This window comes from Condylostylus longicornis, unplaced genomic scaffold (genome assembly GCF_029603195.1).
Source record: "Condylostylus longicornis isolate FDR11 unplaced genomic scaffold, ASM2960319v2 ptg000010l, whole genome shotgun sequence".
In the NCBI taxonomy this organism is placed as follows: domain Eukaryota; kingdom Metazoa; phylum Arthropoda; class Insecta; order Diptera; family Dolichopodidae; genus Condylostylus; species Condylostylus longicornis.
The window spans coordinates 22853221-22879145 of NW_026577979.1; the positions used below are offsets into that span (position 1 = coordinate 22853221).

The 25925-nt window shown below is 26.1% G+C and overlaps 1 protein-coding gene across 10 annotated transcripts in view; it reads right to left on the bottom strand.

Moving 5' to 3' along the window:
* LOC129619114 (disintegrin and metalloproteinase domain-containing protein 11) overlaps positions 1-25925 on the bottom strand; it is a 417704-nt gene that overhangs the window by 284103 nt on the left and 107676 nt on the right. For all 10 annotated transcript variants that reach the window (XR_008697842.1, XM_055534202.1, XM_055534200.1 and 7 more), the window contains exons 4-5: positions 21781-21853; positions 7624-7770 (exon numbers count right to left, since the gene is read on the bottom strand). Coding sequence is in view for 9 of the 10 variants with exons in the window: in XM_055534202.1 (XP_055390177.1) it covers positions 7624-7770; positions 21781-21853 (220 nt within the window). In the remaining variant the exon portion in view is untranslated. The remainder of the gene's footprint in view (positions 1-7623; positions 7771-21780; positions 21854-25925) is intronic.

Below are 25925 nucleotides of genomic sequence, written 5' to 3' on the forward strand. Positions count from 1 at the left end.
GTTGTGCCTTTCTAAATCGTATATTATGCTTCAAGATGAAAAAAGGTGTTTTTTTTCAAATAATATTGATTTTAATTAATCAGTTCAATTTATAGCACAACAGTGTTGCAACATAAGCACTAATAAAATCGCCGTTCTCTTCTTTACATCCATAAACATTTTTTCTATATGGTTAAGAAAAGAGAAGTCATTTCAGCTTACTATACTTTAAAGAACAAGCCATAATTTGTTAAGAATGATTTAGTTGATCAAAATTTACAATTTGCTGTTTTGTATGCAGTAAAATGCAAAGTTTGGCTTTAAGATTTTTCGCTTAAACCCAAAGTCTTAAAGTCCAAAAATCCAAAAGTCTAACCAAAATTATTTTCTTATTTACTTGTTCATATTTAACAAGTAAATAAGAAAATAATTGAACTAATTTTTTAAAACTGCTTTAAATCTAAATTTTTAACCTTACCAGTTTTGATTTGAGACTTCATATTTAAATTTTCAATTAAAAATGTATCAAATAAGAAAATGCTTTTTGTTCTTTCAAAAATTTAAATTTCAGGCCATTAAGTTTAACACGCAAATGAAAGTTTTATTGTAAAGTTGTATCATACTATTTTTATACACACGCGACGTAGTGCATAGAATAATTGTTTTTTATTCAAAATGTCTGGGATTTCATCTCAGATTGTGATAATACATAAAAATAGCTAAAGATACATAAATTAAAAACAACTTTAACATAGAAAATATAACGTTGCGACCAGTTAAGTATTCAAGAAGAACTAATTTATGGTCACAAACGTCTTCATTTTAAACTTTAAATTCCCGGCAAAATGTACATATGTATGTTGCATTTACTTTGAACTAAAACTTTTCTTTTAATTAGACGTTTAGATTAATTTTGAATTGTTAGTTAGGAATCAGGTAAATATTCTTAATATAGACGTTTAAAAAGATGTTGTAGATTTCACTTAAAATCTTTTAATTACTTTAGAATTATTTAGAATTTGAAACCACTGGAAAGAGTCGCCTGGGGTATGAACATGTTGATATATTGTTACTCGTCGTAAAATTCTGTATGTCCGTCTGATACGGTAAAAACAAATAAAATATAAACAAAAGGGTAACATTGTACTTGTACCAATTAGAACAACAAGTTCGGGTAGGTGGGATACAACTCAAACACATTATTTTAAATATTTCAAGGATTATAATAAAAATATTAACATGAAATTTTAAACGTGTGATCATTTTACATAAAAGTACATATGTATATATTCTGTAAATTTGGTTGCATTGCTCTGGTTCGTGTAGTTGCCGCATAACCGCAAAAGCTGATATTAAATAGCTGCAAAAATAATACAGATTGTCAAGTACAAAGTATAATTCATTTGATTGAGACCGACTGAAACGTTTTACTTGTTTAATTTTCCGCATCTTTAACTTAGGGGGCAGTTTCAAACTAACAAATACATAATAATAGAAAGTTATTTTGCTCATTATTGTACTTCTAATAATATATTTCTTGAAAATTTCTGTTTAAAACAAAAAAAGTAAACACCTTTCTTCAAATTTTAATTCTTCATTTTCTTTGCTTACATATACATATTGGTAACCCGTATATGTTGCTCTTGTTACACTTGCCTATAATATAATAGAGATACGTGAAGTATATTCAATTTGTACCTGTGTTGCCTTATAAATAGTACTAAAGTGAAATCACTGAGAATCTGCAAGCTCAAACTCAAACTTAGAAAATATCTGTCAGCATTTTAATACAGTCTGAGAAACTACGGTAAAACTAGTAATGTAAACAATTTTTTTAGTAAAAAAAAGTTTGAAAATTTGGCTGTTATTCCATTAACACTTCCAGTTGTCATATTTTATACGTATAATTTATTTATTTAATGCATTCTTAATTAAAATATAGTCTATTATATATAGTCTACTTTATCTAATTAATAATGTACATAGTTCTTTTGTAAATTCAGCTTTTAATTTCGGCAATTATGCTGAGTTAAGTAAAACAGGAAATAGAGATAGTAAACTTATTTTTATATTAACATTTTTCCAAATCTCATATGTGCCCCTTACCACACATTTATATTTAAAAGGAAAAAATTTGTTCAATGTATGATTATACACAAAATAGTACATTTAAACCAATTATAAAATTCTGAAACTAAAATTTTAATTCGAATAAAATAACAAGTTTCACAAAAGGTTACAATTGAAAATATTTTTGCCAACTGCATTGAATACAATAATTGTTGACCCCGTTGCATACAAAAAGAGGGGTTATGTGATCACACCGAATTTCACATATCGAATTTTCGGGAGAAACACACTTTTTAGCAAAATGTTGGTCAGTCGGTTTATCTATCTATCGAGCTTTGTATCGACGCGTGTATCACAAGTTCGGTTTTTGAGATATGTGAAGCCTTTGGAATTAGTTCGAAAAGTCACCTAGCTTTTGGGGCAAATCAGGTGTCAGCACCTGAACGTTTACTACGGGCCGAATATACATTTTTGCGTATATAGCGAGAAATAATTATCCGATTTTCTTGAAATTTAATATATGAATTCATATGGTGTTTAAACAATGAACTTGTAAATTTTTTGGGAATATCGGGACTCTAAAACTAGAGTAGGGTTCCATTTTACATTTTTTGACATATCTAAGGAACTAACTAACAAAATTAGTTTGCTACCGAAAGTTACTGATAAACTTTTCAGCGAATTCAGGTGGCATAAAGTGAAACTTTTCTAGGTTGATATGACCATCATTTTTAAGAATAATAAACAAAAGAACATTGATAAAACTTCTTTGCCACATTTAGACTTCATAGTTCAATAAAGTTTATATACATATTATATGTGAATTTAGAAATTATGTTTCTCATAACCTTCTGAGTAAATCGACAGATAGAAAATATCTTTTTTTCAAGGAAAATTTAAAAGGAATTTTACTATATAAATAAATTTTCGACCTTATAGTCTGGCTAAAAGTTAAACTGAAGACGTTCATTTTTAAAATACTTTCAAATGACCAAATTTATCAGCAAATTCTATTTATATTTGTAATTTTCATATCATCATAATTCAATCAATAATCGCTGAAAGCTTATCAAGGATAACCTTAAATATTGTATTTATGGTCGTTTGAGAACAAATAACAAATCCTTTTCTGCCTTTGTAATTTTTTGGTTTTTGTTTCTCTTTTCTCACGAGAATAAAAAATGATTGTTTGTAGCAGTTTCGATGTTTTAAAAAATGAATTTAAAAATTGTTTTTGTAAATTTTCTCTCTTGTTGTTTTCAATTTTTACTTCTACAATTTTAATCAAAATATTGTTTTATTTTTCTTTCAGAAAATTTATTGTAAACTGTGATTTCTGCGAAGGCAAAATCCATTAAGAAAAATGCTATAATGTTATAGACACATGGGACACTTAGTTAAAAGTTTTCTCAAGATTTATTGTTTGAATTTGGCACTTTCCTTTTTTTGTTTTTAGAAAATATTTTATTAAAATTGTTTTACCTTTTTGATAAAAAAACAAAATACGTTTAATTTATGAATTTTTAAATGTACTTGTACACTCGCATAAAGTTTTAAAGTGAAAATTTCGATTTAAATGAGTTTCATTCAAAAAACGCCGAAATTATAAATTATAAGAGTGAAATTACAATTAGATTGATCTGGTAAAATATTCAATCTCGTAAAAATTTCTTATTTTCAAACTCTTACACCAGCATATGAATACAATTTTTCTCTTATATTATTAGACTTTTATAGAGTTGTATTATATTTTATGTATATACATAATTATACCTGTACGAAAGCATATGTTCGAAGGGTGTACTAAATTTTGCCTTACCTAAAGCAAATTTAGTACAGCGTTACAAGTACCTTGTAACGCTAAGAAATAATGGTCTGAGATATAGACTCAAGTGTATGTTTTTGATCAGCTTCGAATTCTGAGTCGATTTAGCTTTGTCTGTCCGTCTCTCTGTCCGCCCGTCCTTATGTCCACCCGTTCGTCCCACGATAACTCAAAAACTAATTGGGCTAAATTCACCAAATTTTTAAAAAATTGGATATGATCGGGGTATTGGTTCGGGTAGCTGCCATACAACTTCAAAATTTATTTGACTATATTTCAGGAACTTTAAAAGCTATGATATTTAAATATCACACAATCAAATACATTAGTAGGGTTAATATGGTTCATAAAAGTCGTTGAAATTGCTTGGCTTTTTCTGGTACCTACTATACAAGTTCAATAGTAGTTTGGGCATATCTTGGAAAATATTAAAAACACAGTACTAAAATTTTGTATAATTAATATGGTAATATGGCAACTAAAAGTCATTGTAAGCTATGACATATTTATTCCTACATATGATAGAAAATTCGTACGGGTATCACAGAGTTGACTCGGTTAACTCTATTTTTTCTCGTTTTAATTATCGTAAATGATGATAATTAAAATGAAATTTGAAGTAAAATCGAAGAATATTTTGACTCTTCTTGCAACTGAACAAAATCAAAAATATCGTTTTAATATATTATATTTAACAAATTATTATATTTGGCACTAACCAATTTGTTTGCATTGCAAAATTTTTTTCATGGCGTTTCTAATGTATGTTTTTAGGGGATTGTTTAAAACAGTTTAACAACATTAAAACAGCTCTGCAATTGAATTGGTTTTGGTAAATGTCTGAGATTTAAAATTTAAATATACAAAACTACGCCAACGAAATAGAACTCAATCAACGGAACGTACATAAATGAATATACATACATAAAGGATTTCCTAAACTTATCACTTTTATTGACACATTGTTTGTCAATTTAATGAAATTATTTGATAACTTCATTTATTGAATTATGTATTGAAGAAAATTTCCGACTCTGTGAACTGATATCGACATGTTTTGGATTTGTCATTTTGTATGTCATGATAGTTAATAAACATTTATATTTTCCACAAACTCTTCCAGCAGCTATTTTTAAACCGTTAGTAATTTTAAATTTATCTGTCACATTTATTTTCTAAGTAGAATAAGGAGTACTCCAATTTAATAAAAGTTATAGTTAAAATTTTCCAGTTAAATTTGTATTTTTTATAACTATAAATTATTTTTGAATTAAAATTCGTTCGATCAATATTAAAAAATTATATAGACATTAAAAAAACAAAATAAAGTAGGTGCAGTGCTTATGTCACCGGACCTTTAAGCGCAGTATCTCGAATTCAAAACCCGGTTAGGTCACTATAAAAATTATATTCAATATTATAACTTGATATACAATACTTATAAAATTAAAAAGATTAGTATACAAGTAATTTTTATATATTCATAATATTCGATATTAAAAAAAACTAGGAAAAATAAACAATAAAACATTAATAAAACAACCTTAATATTAAGAGCGAAGAAGGAAAAAAAATATTAAAAAATATATGTAATAGTTTTACATGACGCCTTTAAATGAAAACTTACTTTAATTTAATATTAAAACAATATATGTAAGTGCAGTTCAACTACTTTCAAGATCATAGGCTACAGAATAAATAAAGAATATATGTTAATTTTCTTGATGTTTACAGCTATTTTTATGAGATGTCTGCGAAGTCTATATGAGTAAAGACAAATTTCAGAGTATTTTAATAATCCATTGATTATAATTTTTTTTACTATTTTAGTCAAACGCTTTACACTCAATAAAAATTCACAAGTTAAATTGATTATTTCAATATTCTAATAATTTTTTTTTTAATTTCTTACGGTAAAAAAAAATTTTGTTTCATAATTTAATCTGCTCCAACTTCAGTAAAGTAAATAAAAGATTCATAATTTTACATGGTATGCCACAAATGTTACATAGCACATATTAAAGTTGAATATATTAATGGATTTTTTATACATAAGTTATTAAGTTCAAAATTAAACTATCATAAATGATGTATGAGAATATTTTTTATTAACATGTACGATTGCGCTGTTGGCGCAAAAATATTATTATTTTGCCCAACTTTTACTAAAACATCAGCGACAAAACAAATTTTTAAATGTGGTCTTATCGGTTTGACTCTTCTCTTTCGCTATTCATTTTATAATGGCTTTTCTCTTATCAGAAAACAGCTGTTTTCTGAAGATTAAGGTAATGTTAAGGCAAAATAATTCAAAAAATTCTCATTTCTTCATTTTTAGCACTTTTTCAAAAAATTTTTGATAAAAAGTCCGTCCGTCCCTCCGTCCGTCTGCCATGTTACTGTTTACAAAACTTCTACACCCTTGAAGATAGAAACCTGAAATTTTGTGTATACATAGATCTTTACTAGAAACTTATTTCCGTAGAACAAAACTTTTACCTATCTCCCCCTCTCTAGAAGTTATACCCCCCACCTAAAACCCTAAAAATGGCCTTTTTTAACCATTTGTTGCAATGAAACCATAAGCATTTTTGAAATTTTGCAAATGCAGAAAGGCAGCGGCTTGCTTTCCCTAGCGCGGTGTACTAGAGTTAAACTTTAGAAAAACAAAATGGCCGTTCAAATTTACCGTTATCTTAAGTCTTTTTTTCCAAATTTTTGATTTCGTTTTTCTTCTAAATCCCAGCCTGTAGAAACTTGAAATTTTAGGGGCTTTTAGACATTAACAAATAGTTAGAAGAAAATTTTTTTTTAATACTTAGAAGAAAGCTAACGGTAAATTCCATGACATTAAAAAATATAATTATTTTTCTTAATTCACACGAATAACCCTTAAAATCGAGCATTATGTTAAGCCCACTTTATATTAATTTTTGCTTTAGTTAAAAGATCGTTCAAAGATCATAAATCGTTTATCCTAAATATATGCAATCCTAGAAATAGTTTTGTATATGAATGAAAATAATTTTAATAGTGTGATAGGTATACATAGACTGTATTTAAAAGCAGAATTTTCACTTGTTGAAGGGAAAAGTGCTACAATACAAACCATTGGTTTGACCCAACTTTATTTAAAATAATTGTACCCGGAATATTATTGAATTATATTTTCGTACACCGGTATTTAAGAGTGCAACATATTATGGAAAACCACATATTTTTTTTAGCTCTAAAGTTGTGTGCCATATACGTTTTGATCAAAGTCAAAAATTAGTAAATTGAAATGTACTTCCTTACAAGCCAGGATAATTATTTGGGCCACAATATTTATTATTTTACTACGTTATTGTTTTTCAAAATAAAAATTTCCAGACACTTTAAATTTTAACTGTTATTTTTTTTAAATATTACATCATTACATTAAAGAGTGACAGCATTCATGGTAACACAATTATCATTGCATGGCGCCACTAAATCAATATAATATTAGACAAGAAAAATTAATAATTTCTATATGTATGTATATGTATAGGTACGAGTATAGATATGACATTTTTTGAAATATTTTCACGTATAATTTATACGATGTTGTGCTACATTTTTACACACATACGTATATATGCATTACGTATTTTGTTATTTACAACAATTACAAATAAATCTGCTAAAATAGCATAGAAATAAAGTAAAAATATAATGCTGGCTTAGTATACGAAATTTTTTTAGAAAACTTCAAAATTTTCACTTACCGATAGATCACCGCCATAAAAAGGATGTATAACGAATGTTTCATTACCCACGTGAATGACACCGCTAACGCCATTACACGTGTGAAACGCCGCACTAGCACCAGGATAATCTTTAACAGTTCCATGATAATAACAATGTTCGATGTCCTGTAAAGATAAAAAAAGAAATTTTTCAACTAACAGACTCACTTTTAAGTTTATAATAAATTTAATATACTAATGATACATTTGTTTACGGCTTTTGCTTAGAGTTAAGATTTTGTTTCTAATGTTATTTCTTACTCATTAAGGAGTTAAGCATAGTAGATTCAAAAAACGTGTCAATTGCATTAAAAGTTTAATATATATTTTTGGTTTAATAATTTGATTTTAAATTTGCTTTAGTGTAAGGCTGCTGTTTTAGTTACAATTGTAATTTTATAGTTGAAATTTAATTAATAAACTTTGATTCAAAATGCTGTTCAGAACAATATAACTTTATATTCTAATTTGTAATAAAAGACAATTTTAATGAACAATAAGAATCCATTATCGCTGATAACTGCAACTATCAATTCAAAAAATTCTGAACTTCAAATTTTTTCTAAAATTGTATAGAAAACATATAAAAAATTTGCTATATTAATTTTTTTATAAAGTCGATGATGCATTAACATATGTATGTATATTTGCGACCAAACCTTGCAACTAAATTACTCAATTTGCAATTAATGAAATAATACCCTTCAACTTTAACGTTTTATTAATTCATTGACATACGCTACTACGTACATATGTATAATATCAGAAACTTTCCATATACATAATATACTTTCTAACATATTCTAAGCTATTATCTGTATTTTAAACAATTTACGTAATACGTATTATAAGCACATACAATTTGTTTCTCAAAATACAAATTTTTTGAAATCTTCTAAATTTGTTTTTGATTTGGCAGAAAAATATTCTTTAAAGTTATAAAATCAAAATCCTCGAATTCAATCCTTTAATTTATTCTTGTATTTTCAGAAAATTGAATACAATGAGAATTTTATCCTTTACAATCAATTCAATTTATCTATTGGATTTCTCTTAAATTTTTCTTAACTTTAATAAGAGTTTTGTTAAAATTTGACAAATAGTAGTAAATTTGTTCTGTATGTATATAGTTGAAAGTGATAGTACGTTAGTACTAGATAAATTGCATTTAATACTTTGTTCACATTGAAATGTTAAAGAATTCATCTTTTTCCCATTTTAATTCAAAAAACGTATAGACATTACATGTGAAATCCATTTAAGTAATATTTAAGTTTGTCTGTATTTTGTATATATATATATATATATATATATATACAAAATACAGATATATATATATATATATATATATATAGATTCATTTAGATAATATGTGCTCCAATATAAATACAAGAACAATGAAAAAAACTTGTAAATTTCAATAAGTTTCCATTAACTTTTAATTTATATCCTCCAAAGAGCTGCTCTATCTATTTACGGCTTCTATTACAATTGATGTGCTGGAATTTTATAGATTTTTCGTATATAAACATTGAGTAATAGCCTTTTAATATTGCTTAGACATAAAATGTTTGCATCTGAGAGTAATAGAATAGATAAATAAAAAAGGGTTAAGTAAGCTTAAATGCATAATAGTGTTGGAAGGGAGGCGTTAGAAATGTAACTTCAGGAAAACTTTGTTATGTAATTGACTGTACTTATGTACATTATTTATATTATTTTTTTATGTAGTCAGTAATACCGATTGTTGAGTATAGATCTGCAAACTTTATAATAAGAAATTTTTAGAATTTAAGAGAAATAAAAGTTATTTTTAGAATTTAGAAGAAGATTTTACTAGGAAACTGAGTTAGTATATATATTTATATAATAAAAAAGCAGTTTTTGAAAACTTATAGCTTGAAAGTATACAACCCGATTTTGTTCCTATGTTATAAGAAAAGTGCAACTTAGTAGAGGATAACTGTAGGAATATCTTAAGTAAATTTTCATGACAAAAAAATAAGACAAAATAACAACTAATAGCAAAAGTCTATTATCAAATATTTTCAATTGTTCACATCGAAACTATTCAAAATTAGGGGTATATTAAAGTGTAAAATATAGGTGTATATTAAAGTGTAAAATATATTGCCTAAATTATATCAAACATTTTTATTCAAAACTTGTACGAGTACCTGTTTCGTATAATTGGTGTAAGAACCTTGATATAATCGTACCAGTTTATGATACGTTTTATATTTAAAAAGAAATTACAAAGGTCAAGTGTTAATTTCAATTAAAAACTATTGTGTTGCTTTGTATCTTTACCAACCGCATTGTATACAATAAGATAGATGATGTGATGGCATCAAATTTTGAATGTCGAGTTTTCGGTGGAAACGCATTTTTCCACAGTAGGGAAGCGTAAATAAATGATTTTTAGAGACATGTCGGTCTTTTAGTCTGTGTGTGCAATTATGTATATCGTGGTCAGCTGAACCGATTTTGATAATTGGATATATTAGGCATCGGGAACTGAACGTTTTTGCAAGCCAATTTTACATTTTTGCGTATATAAAAAGTCCAAAGAGAGAATAATTAACCACTTTCTTGGAAATTTAATATTTAAATTCGGGATGTTAAAAGAATGAATCTATAAATTTCATTTAGAAATCTATAATTTTTTCTGGAAAGATCAGCGTTCGGAAACCGATTGGGGGGATGATTTAACATTTTCTACCATATCACTCAAATTTGATATTTGAGTTCTGGCTGTTACCAAAACTAACTGGTAAACATTTCAGGCGATTTGTGTGGCACAAAGCGAAATTGTACTGAGAACATTTTCTTTGTACATATGCATGCTAAGCAACTTTCATAAAATTGAAAGAAAGGGTTCTAAATGCATTTTCATAATCTTCTGTAGTACTTTTACAAAACTAGGCAACATATATTGCGGTCGGTTATTTCCTGGCCATCACCTCAGATTTTTTGTTTAGTATTCAAGTTTTAGAAATAAATATGTTTGACTTTTCCCTAAAACAAAAAGGTGCATATGTATGTCGAAATCATGAATTTTAAACATTGCTTTTTTATGCCTATTAAGCAATCAATTGAAACTTTCAGTTTAAAACTAGGCCTATGGTGTATTTTGTTTTTTTTCTTATTTTACTTTATTTTTAAAGTTTTGCAATTGATTAAATGTGTTGTACCAAATTTAAATGCTGTTCAATTCGTCTTCATCAATGTTTTTGTATCAATTTTTTTTACTCAATGGAACTCAATAGAATAAATGAAAATCAATTGTATAAAAAAAAAGAAACGAGACAGAGAAGTTTTTAATTCATATTTATTGTTGTATCTACCATTGTTACCAGATTGCGAGTATATTAAAGTTATCACTATATTACTCAAGATTTTATGGTATATAGTGATAACTCTATTTTGATCATTCTATGCTGTCTAAAATTTTTTTATTCAGCTACTAAAATTTTAAATTCTTTCTGTTGTAAGAATCTGTTTTAAGAATTTTAAAATAATTAGATTTTTTCGAGAATAGCGTGAGAACCTAAAAATGCATGGAATTGTGCATGAAAATAAAAACAAAAAACCTATACAAAAACCCATTTTCTCAATATTATTGAACTAAAACTAGTTTCAGACTTAAAAATCAAGTCTATTTATCCTTAGTAAATATAATATTTATAATTGTGTCCACTGTTGACTCTGTCAAGCGTTGCGGTGGAAGCCTAGAAACGGAGGAGATCTCGCGAACGTGACGTGTCTTCTAGCCACATTTATTTTTTTTGGGAATTAGCCAATGCGCTTGAAGCTGGAAATGTTGGGATCTGATGATAACATAAAGTTGGGTCAAACCAATGGATTGTATTGTAGCACTTTTCTCTTAAACAATTAGTGATAATACTGCTTTTAAATACAGTCTATGTATATCTACCACACTATTAAAAATATTTTCATTCATATACGAAACTATTTCTAGGATTGCATACGTTTAGGATGAACGATTTATGCAGTCTTTGAAATGAAGCAAAAATTAATTTAAAGAGAACACATTATGCTCGATTTTAAGGGTTAATTGCGTGAATTAAGAAAAAAAATTATATTTTTTAATGTCATGAAATTTACCGTTAGCTTTTCGTGTTCATAAAAATTTGAAATTTAAAATAAAATTCAAATTTTACAAATTTCAAGAGGCGATAAGTTGAGAGGGGGTGGAGATGGAAAAAAATGTTCTTCTAACGAAATAAACTTTTTAATAGTATTTAAAAGCTGCTAATATTTTAGCAGCTTTTAATTTTAAATTCTAAAAATTTCAGGCTCCTACAACCTGGTGTCTAAAAGAAAAGCGGCATCAAAAATTTGGAAAAAAACAGATTTTAGATAACGGTAAATTTGAAGGGCCTTTTTGTTTTTTTAAGATTTAACTATAGATGCCACGATAGGAGAAATAAGCCACTGCCTTTCTACGTTTGCAAAATTTGAAAAATGCTTATGGTTCCATTGCAACAACTAGTTGGAAAAGGCCATTTTTAGGGTTTTGGGTGGGGGTATAACTTTTAACGGGGAAACTAATAAGCACTTTTTTCAAAAAATTTTTGGACAATTGCTAACAATAGGTGCACCATACCTATTATGGTTTTATGCACTTGCATATGTACTAAAGTACATTTGTCGAAAATATGGAAAATTCATATACAGGATATTTTGGTTTTGCAAAAAAAAAAAACAATATAAATTAAAATAATTAAAAGTAATTTTAAATCAATTATGAAATGAAAATATACCACATTTATGTTATATTATATCTATTTATAGATATAGAACGGAAATGTGAGTGAAGTCAAAAGCTTAAAAATGGTAATCCTTCATAACTATATTATAGTAGTTGTAAAAGCACTTGGAAAATAAAATTTTTAAGTTTTTCAGGATCTGGCTTTTATACACCTGCTTTAAACCGTGTGTTAAAAAAAATTCAATTATTAGCTTGTTTTAATATTTCATTTTTAAAATTTTTTATTATTTTTCAATTTTAATTTTAGTAGTGTTATTCAAATGTGGTTAATTCAATTTTGTTTTAGTAATGAGAAATTTGTACAGCATCTCTGAAACTGGAAGTAATATTTTGAGTATATTAGGTTTTTCATATTTTTATGATTAAACCTTATTTATTTTTATGAAAAACAAAATATATGTATATAAAAGTGCTAGCCAGTCTTAAAAATCAATTTCGAACTTATTGGTCCTCAATAAGTTTGAGTTTATTTTGTAATCTGAATTTATTTCACCTACTGAATGTAATTTGGAAATTTGAACTTATTTCCATTCTTGTGTTCTTTTTAGGCGAATAGTAAAGGATATCAAAACATTTGATATCAAAAAGGTAACGAGTTATGATACCGAAAAGGTCATGTATGCCGGGTTATTTATATTGTAGAATTTTGAATTATAATTTTAGAAACTATAAAATTTATTATAGTTTTAACATTTCAAAAATATTAACGTTGATCGTGTAAATGTTCACATTTATTTTTTGAAATCTATAGTTCAATCGGTTTGATATACAAATGAAAGAACAATATGGTGAAAAAATAGTTAAATGCTAATTTTTGGGGTAAACTTAAAACAGTTTCTTGTTTTGCTGAGCTTTTATGAAATTTCCAAATTTAAAGGTATAAAATGAATTCAACTTTCTGAAATGAAAAAATTGAATATAATATTTATAAATTATTATATATCAAATAAATGTAAAATTTTTAACACTGTGGTTTTCATTTATGTCAATTAAATCATTTTTAGACTTGCATGTCATATTATTCGATATTTCTATCGAACAGCTTTTAGAAATTGGTAAAAATAACGTATAGCTAAATGCGTTTTTAAATTAAAAGCAAGAAAGACGGTCGAATGAATAGATACACATCGTTAAATTTCCTAAGAATTGAATAAAATATGTTTGGTTAACATGTTATAACATTTGTATCCGGAAATCTAGAAGACAAAAACTTAATAATTTAACTTCCCACGTAACATTTTATTGCGGAATTCTAGTTATTAAGCTCATATCGACTTTTATAGCACTTTTTATAAGTCTATTAAGGAAGCTTTATTGTTCATCTTATTGTTGCGCAACTGCAACGAAATGTTTTAAGTAGCATATAACGCTAAAGTGGAGAATTTTATAGGGCTCCGCAGCAATTGCTACAATATTTATAGCACAAGTAGTTTTATAAAGCTCGAATAGAAGTTCCTTTAAGAGTGTTGAGCAAAATTATGGCATCTCTAATATAGATGCGCATGAGCTCTACAACACGTAGATGCGCATTGTATTTCTTTTAATATTGTAATTTATGTATGATATAAGACTTATGTATGTCAGTGTATGCGCGTTTTATTTTTTATATTAATATAAAAAAAAACAAAAACATAAGTGTTAAATAAAAACAAAAGAGAAGTAAATAAAAAGGGAGAGAAGTAATAAATGAAAAAGAAAAGAGAAAAAATAATAGTAAGAAAAATATTTATGAAAAGAAGAGAGAGATATAAAATTTTAAATTTTTTTAATTTTGTCAATTTTTAAAATTAATAGTAATTTCTGAATCTATTCAAGAAAAATAATAAATTTTTTTTGAAACGAAAGCAAAAAAGTTGTTGCCAAAGAAATTTTGTCGACTTTTTTTGCATTGTACCTCGAAAAAATACATCCCCATTCGAAAATATACGGTATTATAAAAAAATTAAATAATTTTTTTTTAATACAATTTTAAAATAAATATGAAAATTTCGTAAAAGTATGTTAAAAAGTTTTTAAGGTAATATTTTGACATACATATTAAACATAAAAGTTATTTTGCAAGTTTTTACTTGAATTTAAATAAAAATTCACTTTTTAAATTTCAAAATTTTTATTCAAAAATTTACCACCATCTTTTTCATTAAAATAATATGGCCGCAAGATGGTCTTGCTTTTATAAGATAATCATTGTTATAGAAAACCATAAATTGTTTGAGCTAGATAACCAATGCTGTTTAAAGATTATTTTTGTTGATATAGCATTTCTGACACTTTAGCAACAATATCAATCTAGCATTCAAAATTATTCTTTTAATAAAATTATTAATGCTACTATAGGAATATTGTAATATTATAGCAAGGTTATTGTTCTTTCCACAATACTCTTGTTAGAAAAACATTTTTGGTTTTGTTATAGGATCCCGCAACACTACACTTATAACAACATTACCTACACACTTGCAGAAAGTCCTATTACAGCAATTGTTGGCAAGAGTTACCAAAACAGTTTTATAAAAGTAATTTTCCCCTTATAAGAAAAAAACATCTCTATAGAATCAAAAGTTTTGCTTGGGAGTGTAAAGAGAGCCTTATAAGACGATTTTCAAAATTTAGCGCACTAAAATGTTACGTGGGTTAACTGTAATGCACTAATTTAGGCTTTCTATTTCACCTTTTTTTACCTCAACTAATAAATCAATAAAATTTTATAAAAAGCTAAAGCTTCAACTCCATTGATGTCGGATATGTATTTATTTTTGCCCGCAAGAATGTTTCGAATTCACTTAAATTAACTTAAATTGACTTTGATTTATTTAAGATTTAATTCATTGTTTCATTTTAATATTTATATAATGAACATATTAAATATATTTAGCTATACTTTAAGTTCATTAAAAATTAATGCTGTTCCACTGTTAATTTGAACTACCGTCTCAGAACTCAGAATTTCAATTTACCGTCTTAGAACTTCAAAATTGAATTTTTAACTTTTTTTTTAATATTTTTTAAAATTTTCAATTGTAAGTAAAATGTTGTTTCTAAAAGTTATTTACTCTAATAAGATACCATTATCTCTTAATTATTTTTTATTTTCAATTATAACTAATAAAAACCTAATAAAATATTTAATTAAAATATCATGTTCAAAATATGTTCATTAAATAAATATTTACACAACGTATCAGTTATAAAATAATAATTAATAATGCTTAAAGGTATAAAATAAAATACATTCAATAACAGCAATGCACTTATCGAGAAATTATTTTAACGTTTTTGATGCAAATGGAGGATATTAATAAAGTACTTGTTGAGAAAATAATGTTGTTAAATAAATATTTTATATAGTTCATTTCTGACTTTTTTCATAATTAATTTTATTTTGCTGAAATGTTTCCAATATTTTTTGCATACTCAAATATTATTTAGCTCAAAAACAAATTGATTAAAACTAAAGATTGTAAAAAATACATATAAAATGAAAATTATAATATCGACATCAATTACTTTAAATTATTGAAAAGGATTTTTTATATTTCATTAATTTATAGCTTTCTAGCAAGTTAATTTTAATAAGCGGGCCAATTTTACTTTTTTGCGTACATAAAGAGAAATAATCAACCTTGAAATTTTATATTTAAGTTCGGGGTGTTAGAACAACGAATCTATAAATTTTTTTATAAGATCAAGACTCGGAAACCTCCTGGAGGCCGATTTTAAATTTTTTACCATATCTACGGAGCGAATTAATGGAATTTCTTGATTTCTTGAACGGATTAATGGAATTCAAAATATGAGTTCTAGCTGTTACTAAAACTAACTGGTGCACTTTTTAGGCAATTCAGGTAACACAAAGCGAAATTCTATTAAGAGCCAAATTTACAGTTTTCTAGGTATGATAATTAAAAGCTTGCCAAATTTCTAAAAATTTAAAGAAATGTTCAAGATGCATTACCATAATCTTTTTTAACACTTTCACTAAACTAGGTAGTACCATATTACGGTCGATTATGTGTTGACCCCATTATTATTTTTGAGTCGAAATTAAAAGGCAATTGTAGATGAGGAAGTGAGGTCTATAAGTAAACAAAATCAGTTTTCTCTAAAAATATTGAGTAAATCTCTTAAAAAATTAAACTGGATTGACTACAAATTTGCAAATACTTCATATGGAAGTTCGCGAAAAAATATTTTTTTTTTGTTTATTTTAAATTTACTAAAATAAAAAATAGCAATTGGGAATAATTGGTACGATAAAGCTAATAATCTATAATTATTAATAAAATAAATTAAAGATTTAAAATTTTTTTAACATTTCTCATATAACATGTAAAAAACTATAGCTATTTCTTATTAAATATGTTATTGTTTATATTTAGGGCTCTTATAGTATTTTCCACGGAAATTATGCAGATATTATTATTTTTATAATCAATTTTATGACTGCGATTGTTACCCCTGCCCATAATGTTCTAAGTACAGCTTGATGGATATGTCAATGAAGCGAAAACGAACAAAATTTTGAAATTGGTTCTTAGACTTACGAGTATAATTCATTCGTATATCGGACAGGAATAGTAAATAGTACATATAATTTACTGTCAAACAATTCTTAAAAAGATGTTTGGATCATAATAATAAATTTGGAAATACATTTTGGTATTTTAAATATTGAAAATTACATTAAAAGCATAATTTTTTATTTTTAACTTGCTGATTCTAATTAAGATAGTAAAATAGGTACTCCTCTAAAATGAATATTGTAATTTCTAACTTTAATTTTTGTGTATATTTAATAATTCTTCATTAATATTGAATTTAGGACATATGAAAAGAAAAATTCACGATAAATTTTCTTTAAGTAGTAATACATCAAATAATATTCTTTTAGTTTTTTAATAACTTTCGGAATATTTTCTTATATAAATGGTATTATCAAGAATTACTACAATACTTTGCTCGACAAAACTATTTCTTCTTGTTAATTAATATAATTGATACAAAAGACTGATGAATTTCTCTGCGGTACAATTTTAATTAACAGAAATAGAGAATATTCTTACTTGACGTTAAAGTAGATTATATTTAAGCAATTTGTATACATATGCAAATATATTTTGCGTATTATTATTGAATTCTACATTACTACAATTATATAATATACTTTTTAACGAAATGTAGGTGGACCGAATTAACAGTTGCTGTACGTAAAATACGTATAATAGTATTATGTATATAATATCTATTTTTCTATATTATATATTAATAACTTTTAAATATTCGTGGATATTATTGGTGGAAAGTTTTATGTATAAAAAAACTTAATGAGAAAGTTTCGTAGTTCAACAATTTCAATACACAAAATTGAACAAACAAATTTATTAGGGTGGTCTATATCCTGAAAAAATTTAAAAAGATTTAAAAAACCGTTAAAATTCAACGTTTTGAGACAGATTAAACGATAACTAATTTTTATTATTAATTATTTTAATTATTAAGTAATTTCACTCTGTCCATCCGAGTGTATAAAACATTGTAAAATTAGAATTTCGGCCGCCTTGCAAAACTTTAAGATTTTCCGAAAAGTCAACAGAAAACGGTAAATGCCATAAAATTAAAAAAAAAGGATTATATATCATATTTAACCGTCCCAATTCAACGTCTCTTTAATTTTTTTGCTCTTCCCAAATAATTGGTTGATCTAATTAGAATCTTAATATCTCTTCACAATAATCGGTATGATCCGAATTTGTTTTATTTAATCTTACTTGTCCAGTAAGTACTAATTAGGTTCTGAAATTCATTTTGCCTTTTTAAACGATCGAAAACTTTTTAATAATTTTACTTGTTATTTATATTTTTCCTAATTTGTTGCCTCATCAAATTAATGAAAATATAAAAATATGAGTTAAAGATTATAGCAGTTAGAGAAAAGAAGTCTAATGACACATGGCAAAGTAATGCATCACTAAATTTTTAAATCTAAAAATGCATTCTTCACTTGATCTTTAAACTAAATTTCAAATTCAAACTTCAGAGGAATAAAATTTTCAAACCACAAAGTTTGAAGAAATCTGAAAGTGAAAATTTATAATCTTTTCAGCCATACTAATTTTTGGTAAAGTTTGTGTTCATGTCGCATGTAATCTTTTGCGGAGCAATATTTATGTATATCACATTCAAATAAGTTCATATATTAACATTTTATTTACACATGCCATGTAACATTAATATAACAAAAAATTTTATTGAAATTCTTTTTGAATTGATATTATATTTATTTGTTTTTATATCAGTAATTTAAATATTGGAATATGTACACATGTACGTACATATAGAAATATTTTATTGAAAAAGGCATGTGTTTATTATTAGCGATTATTTATTTATAATTTCAATAAACATTTTGCACATAATATAATTTTACGATCTATAATAAGTAATCGTAGCATAAAATTTTTTTTAACTATGTAAAAAAATACTTCGAACAAAATACTTATTTTACTTGTGTGTACATAATATACTTTCAATTCTATTATGTATACTCGTATTGGGTAAGAATAAGTAATTATGTTTATAAGTTATAATTTGTATCTTAGCGATTAGTTAATTAGTCTATGAAACTAATTATGGAAAGTATAAATTATTTCAAGCAAACAGAAAAAAAAAATAGTAAAAATTTGGCTTGAAAAGGATTATTTCATAAAATATAAGTCTAAGCCGCTGCTATCAAATTACTTGCTTTTACTATAAATAAGAAATTCATTAATTTACTAAATTCTGCTCTTAGCCTATAGCTTTAAATTTCAATAGCGAAATATAATTTTATTGATTTGACTCGGTTCGATAAATTTTATGAACTCAAAGCGATTTTTAATTTAGGAACTTAATGTTTAAGAAGCCAAAACGTTCGGAAGTTGCGAAGTTTTGAATTTTGCTCTTAATATCTTAATAAACCCAACGCAAACTTTATAAGGCTTTGTGCAGTTTAGCACCTTATTTAGCAAAATATTTATAAAAAATAATAAATACTGATACTTTATTGTGGAAATTTGGACCTGTGAAATTGTGATATCACTCCGTGCAAACTTCTAAACCACTGAGAGTTCTCGCTTCATTTCAAAGAGTTCCAAAGTTCCATATAATTTAAATAGACAATCCTGTCCTTCAATCGCCCGAAAATTGCGTATTATTCTTTATAATTATTATACTTATTACAGTTTATGTGTTATTCTTTAATGTGTAGAAATTTAAATTAATAACATACATGGAATATTTAAGTAAGGATCGGCTCCAGTTTTTGTTGCAACTATATAATTACACATGTTGTTAATGAAACTATATAATTACACATGTTTTTGAACTTTTTATTTGTTTATTACAATGTATTCTTCGGAGTGTCATAGGTCTTCGAATTTTAAAAAATTTGGTAAAATGTATATTACGTACTGCATACCTATATAGAAAAAGTAAAAATTATTAACTTCATTGAATTTACGCATGTTATCTACTCCTTTTGTGGAAAACTGCACGAATTGAATATTTTTCCATGGTTTTCTCTAAAACTATTTGTGTTAGGTTGGCGAATTTTCGTGGATTATAAGCATTCTATTTGGAAAAGTAGTGCGCATCTCAATTTACAATAGAATTTTATATCTTATAACATATAACAACAAATTTTAACCAAATTAACGATAAAAAGAAATATCATACACAAAGAGAAAACGTGAAAAATATAAAAAAAATACCTGCGGTGGCTAGTGTATAACCGGCCGCAATGTATATTTTCTAGATTAATAAAAGTATTCTAGAATATTATGAAAATGCGTTTTAAACACTTCTTTACAATTTGAAGGACATTAATAAGCTTTTATTTAACATACCTAGAAAAATGTGAATTTGGCTCTTAGTAAGGTTTCATTTTGTGCCGTCCGAATTATACTAAATGCTCGTCACCTTATTGTATAAAGTAAGTTCCGGTAACAACTAGAACTCAATTAATAAATTTCAAGAAATTCCATCAATTCGCGCTGTAGATATGGTAAAAAATGTAAAATATTTATAGATTTATTGTTTTAATGCCTCGAATTTAAATATTAAATTTCAAAGAAATCGGATGATTATTTTTCTTTATATGCGCAAAATTGTATATTTGGCCCGTAGTACACGTCCAGTTGGGGACACTTGATTTCTCCCAAATTTTAGGAAGAGTGAAGCTAATATATGAAATTTCAAGCAAATCTGTTGATAATTATTGTTACAATATTTTCTGCAAAATATATAAAATCAGAAAAGAAATATAATTCGTACATGGTGCATAATAACGCATATGCACATGAAATAAAGTAATACTCTAAGAAGAGAGTAAAGTGAAATATTTTTGTTTTTTTTAGAACCTTTCAAAAAAAATATTACAAATAAATGTTTATTACTTTCACTTTGTTCGTGCGACGGTCTTTCCGCCCGTCCGTGGAAATAAACATCTTTATAAAAGTAGAAGAAAATGTTTCCCTATCTTCCCTTCTCCAAAAAGTTATAGAACCTCACTTAAAAAAGCCACTACTTATTTTAAGGAAACCATAAACATTTTTAAAATTTTGCGAGTGCAAAAAAATTGAGGCCGGCTTATGGACTTCAAATAGTAATATTAACCGTTATCTGAATTCCGTTTTTGTTAAATTTTAGATATCGTTTTTCTTCCGTACAATAGGCTTTAGGAGTCTGAAATTTTAAGACCTTTTGGATACTTATTTTATTTTTGATTTTATTTCAAGAGATTTATAAAATTCGAATTTTTGGGACCATACGAGTATGTTTCCGAAACTGCAAACTTCTATAAATGTGTGCAACCTTTGAAATATTTTGGTCATGAATGAAACTAATTATTATTAAGGTAAATTAACTTTGTAAAACCATAACGGCCCTGGCAGCCGAGTGTATTGAAAATATTAGAATAATTTATTATGTAATAGAATGTACGCAGAACTGCTTTTATATATAGTTATAAAATATCTATTATAAAAGTAAAAAGTATAAGAAGTTTCCGTACGAAAATAGATTCTTTTTTCTTAGTATTTTTTTAAGTTTCTGTTCTTAAACCAAAAGTATGCTATAAAATATTATGAAGAGAACAAAAGCTCGAATGAATATATTTTTGAAAAGCCACATTTTTGAATAACTTCAATTGTTTCACGGAAATGTGCAACTGGTTGGTTTTAAAGAAATTTTCCTTGCAAAAGTATTTAACCGAGAACCAGTAAAAAAATAGTGAAATTTATGAATTCCAAGCGATTATTATTATAATACAAAATATATTTCAAATGATAATTATTCATACTTACATGTCGATTACCGTCGACTAAATAACCTCCAACGTGATAATGTTTTTGTTGAATATTAGGCGATAGAAGTTGCCTGAAAATAAAAAAGAATTATATAAGGTAATTGATATTATAAGTTATAATTTTTTTAAATAATTACAAAACATTATAAATTAAGTTTCTTCAAGTTTTAATGTGATCATTCAGTAAAATTGTAACGGTATTTGCACAATATAATAACAATACTGACTTAATATTTTATTACCGCAGATTTTGAATAACTTATATACTCAGGATTGGCCAAGATATGTATCACAATGAAAATTATGCAAAGGTTAAATGCATTTCTTCTCAGATCTAGTAAATTTTCTAAAATAGTAACACGTAATTTTTCGATACAATCACATAAATCTTAGTCATACAATTCAAGTAAAATTTAAGAAAATTATTCAATTTTATTTCACATTAAATACGAGTTTTCAATAAACAAATTTTAAATTTCTTTTATCATTTTCTTTATCATTTGTGATATTATTTGTAAATGAAAAATTTATCGCCAATTTACGGAATTGTTACTGCAGAGAAAAGTGCTAATATTGTAATCGGTAAATGAGAAAATTCATACAGAAATTTTTTTTTGTCTATAATATTTAGTTTTAGTTTGTTTTTGTTACGGAGCTCCTCATATCTTTATAACAGTAATTAATTCTTTTTCCTTTTTTCGGGTGATCTCTTTTATTCCTTGGCAAAATATTCAATAAAAATGTTTTTTTTTTTTTTTAATTAAAATTAAACTAATGATAATGTTTGTACGAAAAGGTTTTTGAGAAAGAAGGGAACGTTTACATTACGCGATATTCATGTACATACATAATATACGTAGTTACCCTCGTGTGCGTAGATGTTGTAATTACAGTAGTTGTTGCACTATTCATTTAATAGTGGGACATAATAATATGACAACAATAACAAAAACTCATAATATAAAAAAACAGTATAATGGAATTATTCTATGTCAGAACAAAAAACAACGGAAAAAAGATAAAAAAAAATATTTAAAGGAATAAAATAATTAAAAGAGAAAACAAATGATATAATCGTTTAGGACTTTACAATTGTCGTTTTTTTGCTTCTTTAGATATTTCAAGCTTCTTGGGCTCTAACAAGTTTTGAGCACCACTCTTCTACATTTTATTATATGATGTAATTATGTAAGCGCAAATTATTTCAAATTGGTCAGGTTTAAAAATATTTAAAGTTTGATACTTATCCAACAATTTTCCATGAATGTTTTAGAGAAATAATTTGTCAGAAAATTTAACTGTTTTGGAAGTTTTTCTATTAGATTTTTTTATTGACTTGTTTCCAACTTATGTAGGCATAGAAAAGCTGCCACGTTTTTCAATGTGAAAATTTGAAAAATATTCCCAAATTTCTATTTTTAGGCTTGAAAATTTTCGAAAATAGGATCAAAAATACATCGCTCTTTTAATCTTGTATTATTTTAACGGCTTTCACTACAATTTGTTTAATCTGAATGCTTTAAGGGATTCTAGTATGCAATTAAATTAAATCTATATTTAAATTAGTTAATAAAAATTAAACTGGCCTGTTCATTATTGTAAAAAATTAGGATTCTACACTAAAAAAAAACACATAGCTAAAGTAGCTGTAAAGCATTTCGCAGGTTTTATTTCTACTTTGAAAATAAAATATTTTATAACTCGTAATATTTTTACTCAAAGTAGAAATAATTTTTATCTTTATATAATATAAACATATTTCAATGCTTCTTACAGTCAAACGGGCTATAATTATTTCAATTATATGGATAAAATAAAGCTAAAAGGGATAAAATGCATAGCGATTTCGTAAATAATCCAATTTTGATATATAAATGTTGTAATAAAGATATAATAATAGATGTTTCTGCAATAGCGCTTTATGTTTTTCAAAATAAAATATGGCGAAATAAAAAATGCTTCGATGAACACAGTTTATTTTATGACGGAAATACAAGTAACCACTCACAAGTCACAAGTCACCAACGTGCTAGCTTACAATAGAGACATATGTATATGTACGTACATATCTATGTTATAAACTTATATCATAATGAATAAAAATGTAAATGAAGTACAGCTACCAAATAAATATTAATTATCTCAAAAAGAGAATTATATAAGTATATTGCAAAGAGCTACTCATATACTACTATAACTAGTTTGGAAACAATATATTTCCAAAACTGCTTTGAGTTCTGCTCAAAATAAAAATAAAGTGGTAGGCAATACATTTATTTCAAAATTAGATATAAAGTGTGGTTGTCGTGATTTCGGACATAGTTTGTGTCTGTTCAGATTATAAAAAATATCTAATTTATATAAAATTTTTCCTAGTGTGACTTTAAGCATAACAAAGTAAGTAGAAAAATGTAAGTTTTAGCAAACTGTAAATATTCGTTTTTATTCTCAATAATTATTTTTAATTGTTCATTATTCATCCTATTTACCTTGATATCAATATTCTCATCTTTATTAATTGCATGTAAATGGTTATATAACTTACAATAATTACTAGCGGAAGCTTATGTTTTTCAATTCAATCAGTTTTTCTACCTAAATTTTCTTCATATTCCGTAAACTACAATACCCATTTCGTTATTCTCTGTGCAGATATCTTAATTTTTTATTGCAGATGCAGATATCGTAATAATCTTAAATTTTTTGCCTTGAATTTGCAGATTTCCTTTTTAGTTCTTTGTACGTGAATCGACTCTTTACTTTCTTGATGTAACAATTAAAGGAATATACCTTAGAGGAAATTTTGCAACCTTTTAGCTTTTGCCAAATGGGTAAATACTTTTGTTGAGTGTTTATTTGCTGCAACTGGCTACTCTCTATATGCAAAGGTCTCGCTGGCAATCGGAGTCTCTGCTGAAATTTTGGTATAGATCATTATCAATTTTATCTGAAATCAGGCACAGACCAGGAAGCTGTTCGAATTTTTATGGACTCGCATCAAAAGTATGCCTACTGTCGGTATTTCCACTCACCAACTGTTGAACGGGAAATAAGAATCAAAAACACATTTGTATTCGATATTTTGAACATGGAAAGTTTTTATTATATTATTTTGATTTACTAGTACACTTATATTTATGGTGAAAATAAAATTAATTAGTATCATGAGTTCAAAAAACATAAAATTTAATGCTCCAGTAGAAATTTTCATTTGGGAAATTAAGAGATTGTAAGAAAGAACCATAACATAGAAATTAAATGTTATCATGCTTTTTAAAAATTATGGATTTGTTAAGAAAATGTAAGAAAATTTTGCAAGATTGAACAGTGCATGATATAAAACTTTTCGAGACAAACGTATCAAAAAAAATCTGATGTGGTCAGTACATAACCTAAACCAGTCTAAATTAGTAAAAGTATTCCAGGAGCTTATAAAAATGAGTTGTAAACACTTCTTTACAATTTTAAGGACACTAATAAGCTTTTAGTTAACATACCTAGAAAAATGTAAATATGGTTCTAAGTAAACGTTCTGTTGCAGATGCCTGAATTCTTCCAAAAGTTTATAAATTTTGCGTACGGCTAAATGAAACTTATATAAGAAATTTCAAGTAAATCAGTGGAATACTTTCTTTAAAATCATCAAAAATTTAAAAGAGGCCCACAAAAAAAACAGGCCGAACTTGAGATGCACGCATGCACACACAGACAGACAGACTGACAAGTTGCTAAAACTAGTTTATTTACACTTCCCTATCATGGAGAACTGCGTTCCCACCGAAAACTCGATATGCAAAATTTGTTGCCATCACATAACGTACCTATTGTATACACAATGCGGTCGGTAACAAATAGTTCAGTTTTTTATTAGACACTGCATTCATTAGATATTGCATTTTACTATTTATTAAGAATTTATAAATTCATTTGGGATGTTAAATTTTTATATTGTGCCAGCATTTAAGTTTTGAAGTGTTAAAAAGTCCAAAGAGATTTTTATTTTTGACTACTTTAAATTTTAAACATTCTGGAGTTAGTTTCGGTTTCATTTGTGCATGATTGTTTAATATCGTGCATGATTGTTTAATATTTAAATTCATTTTAAACTCTAATTATTTAATTTTTCAGGCAAAATTTTTATAA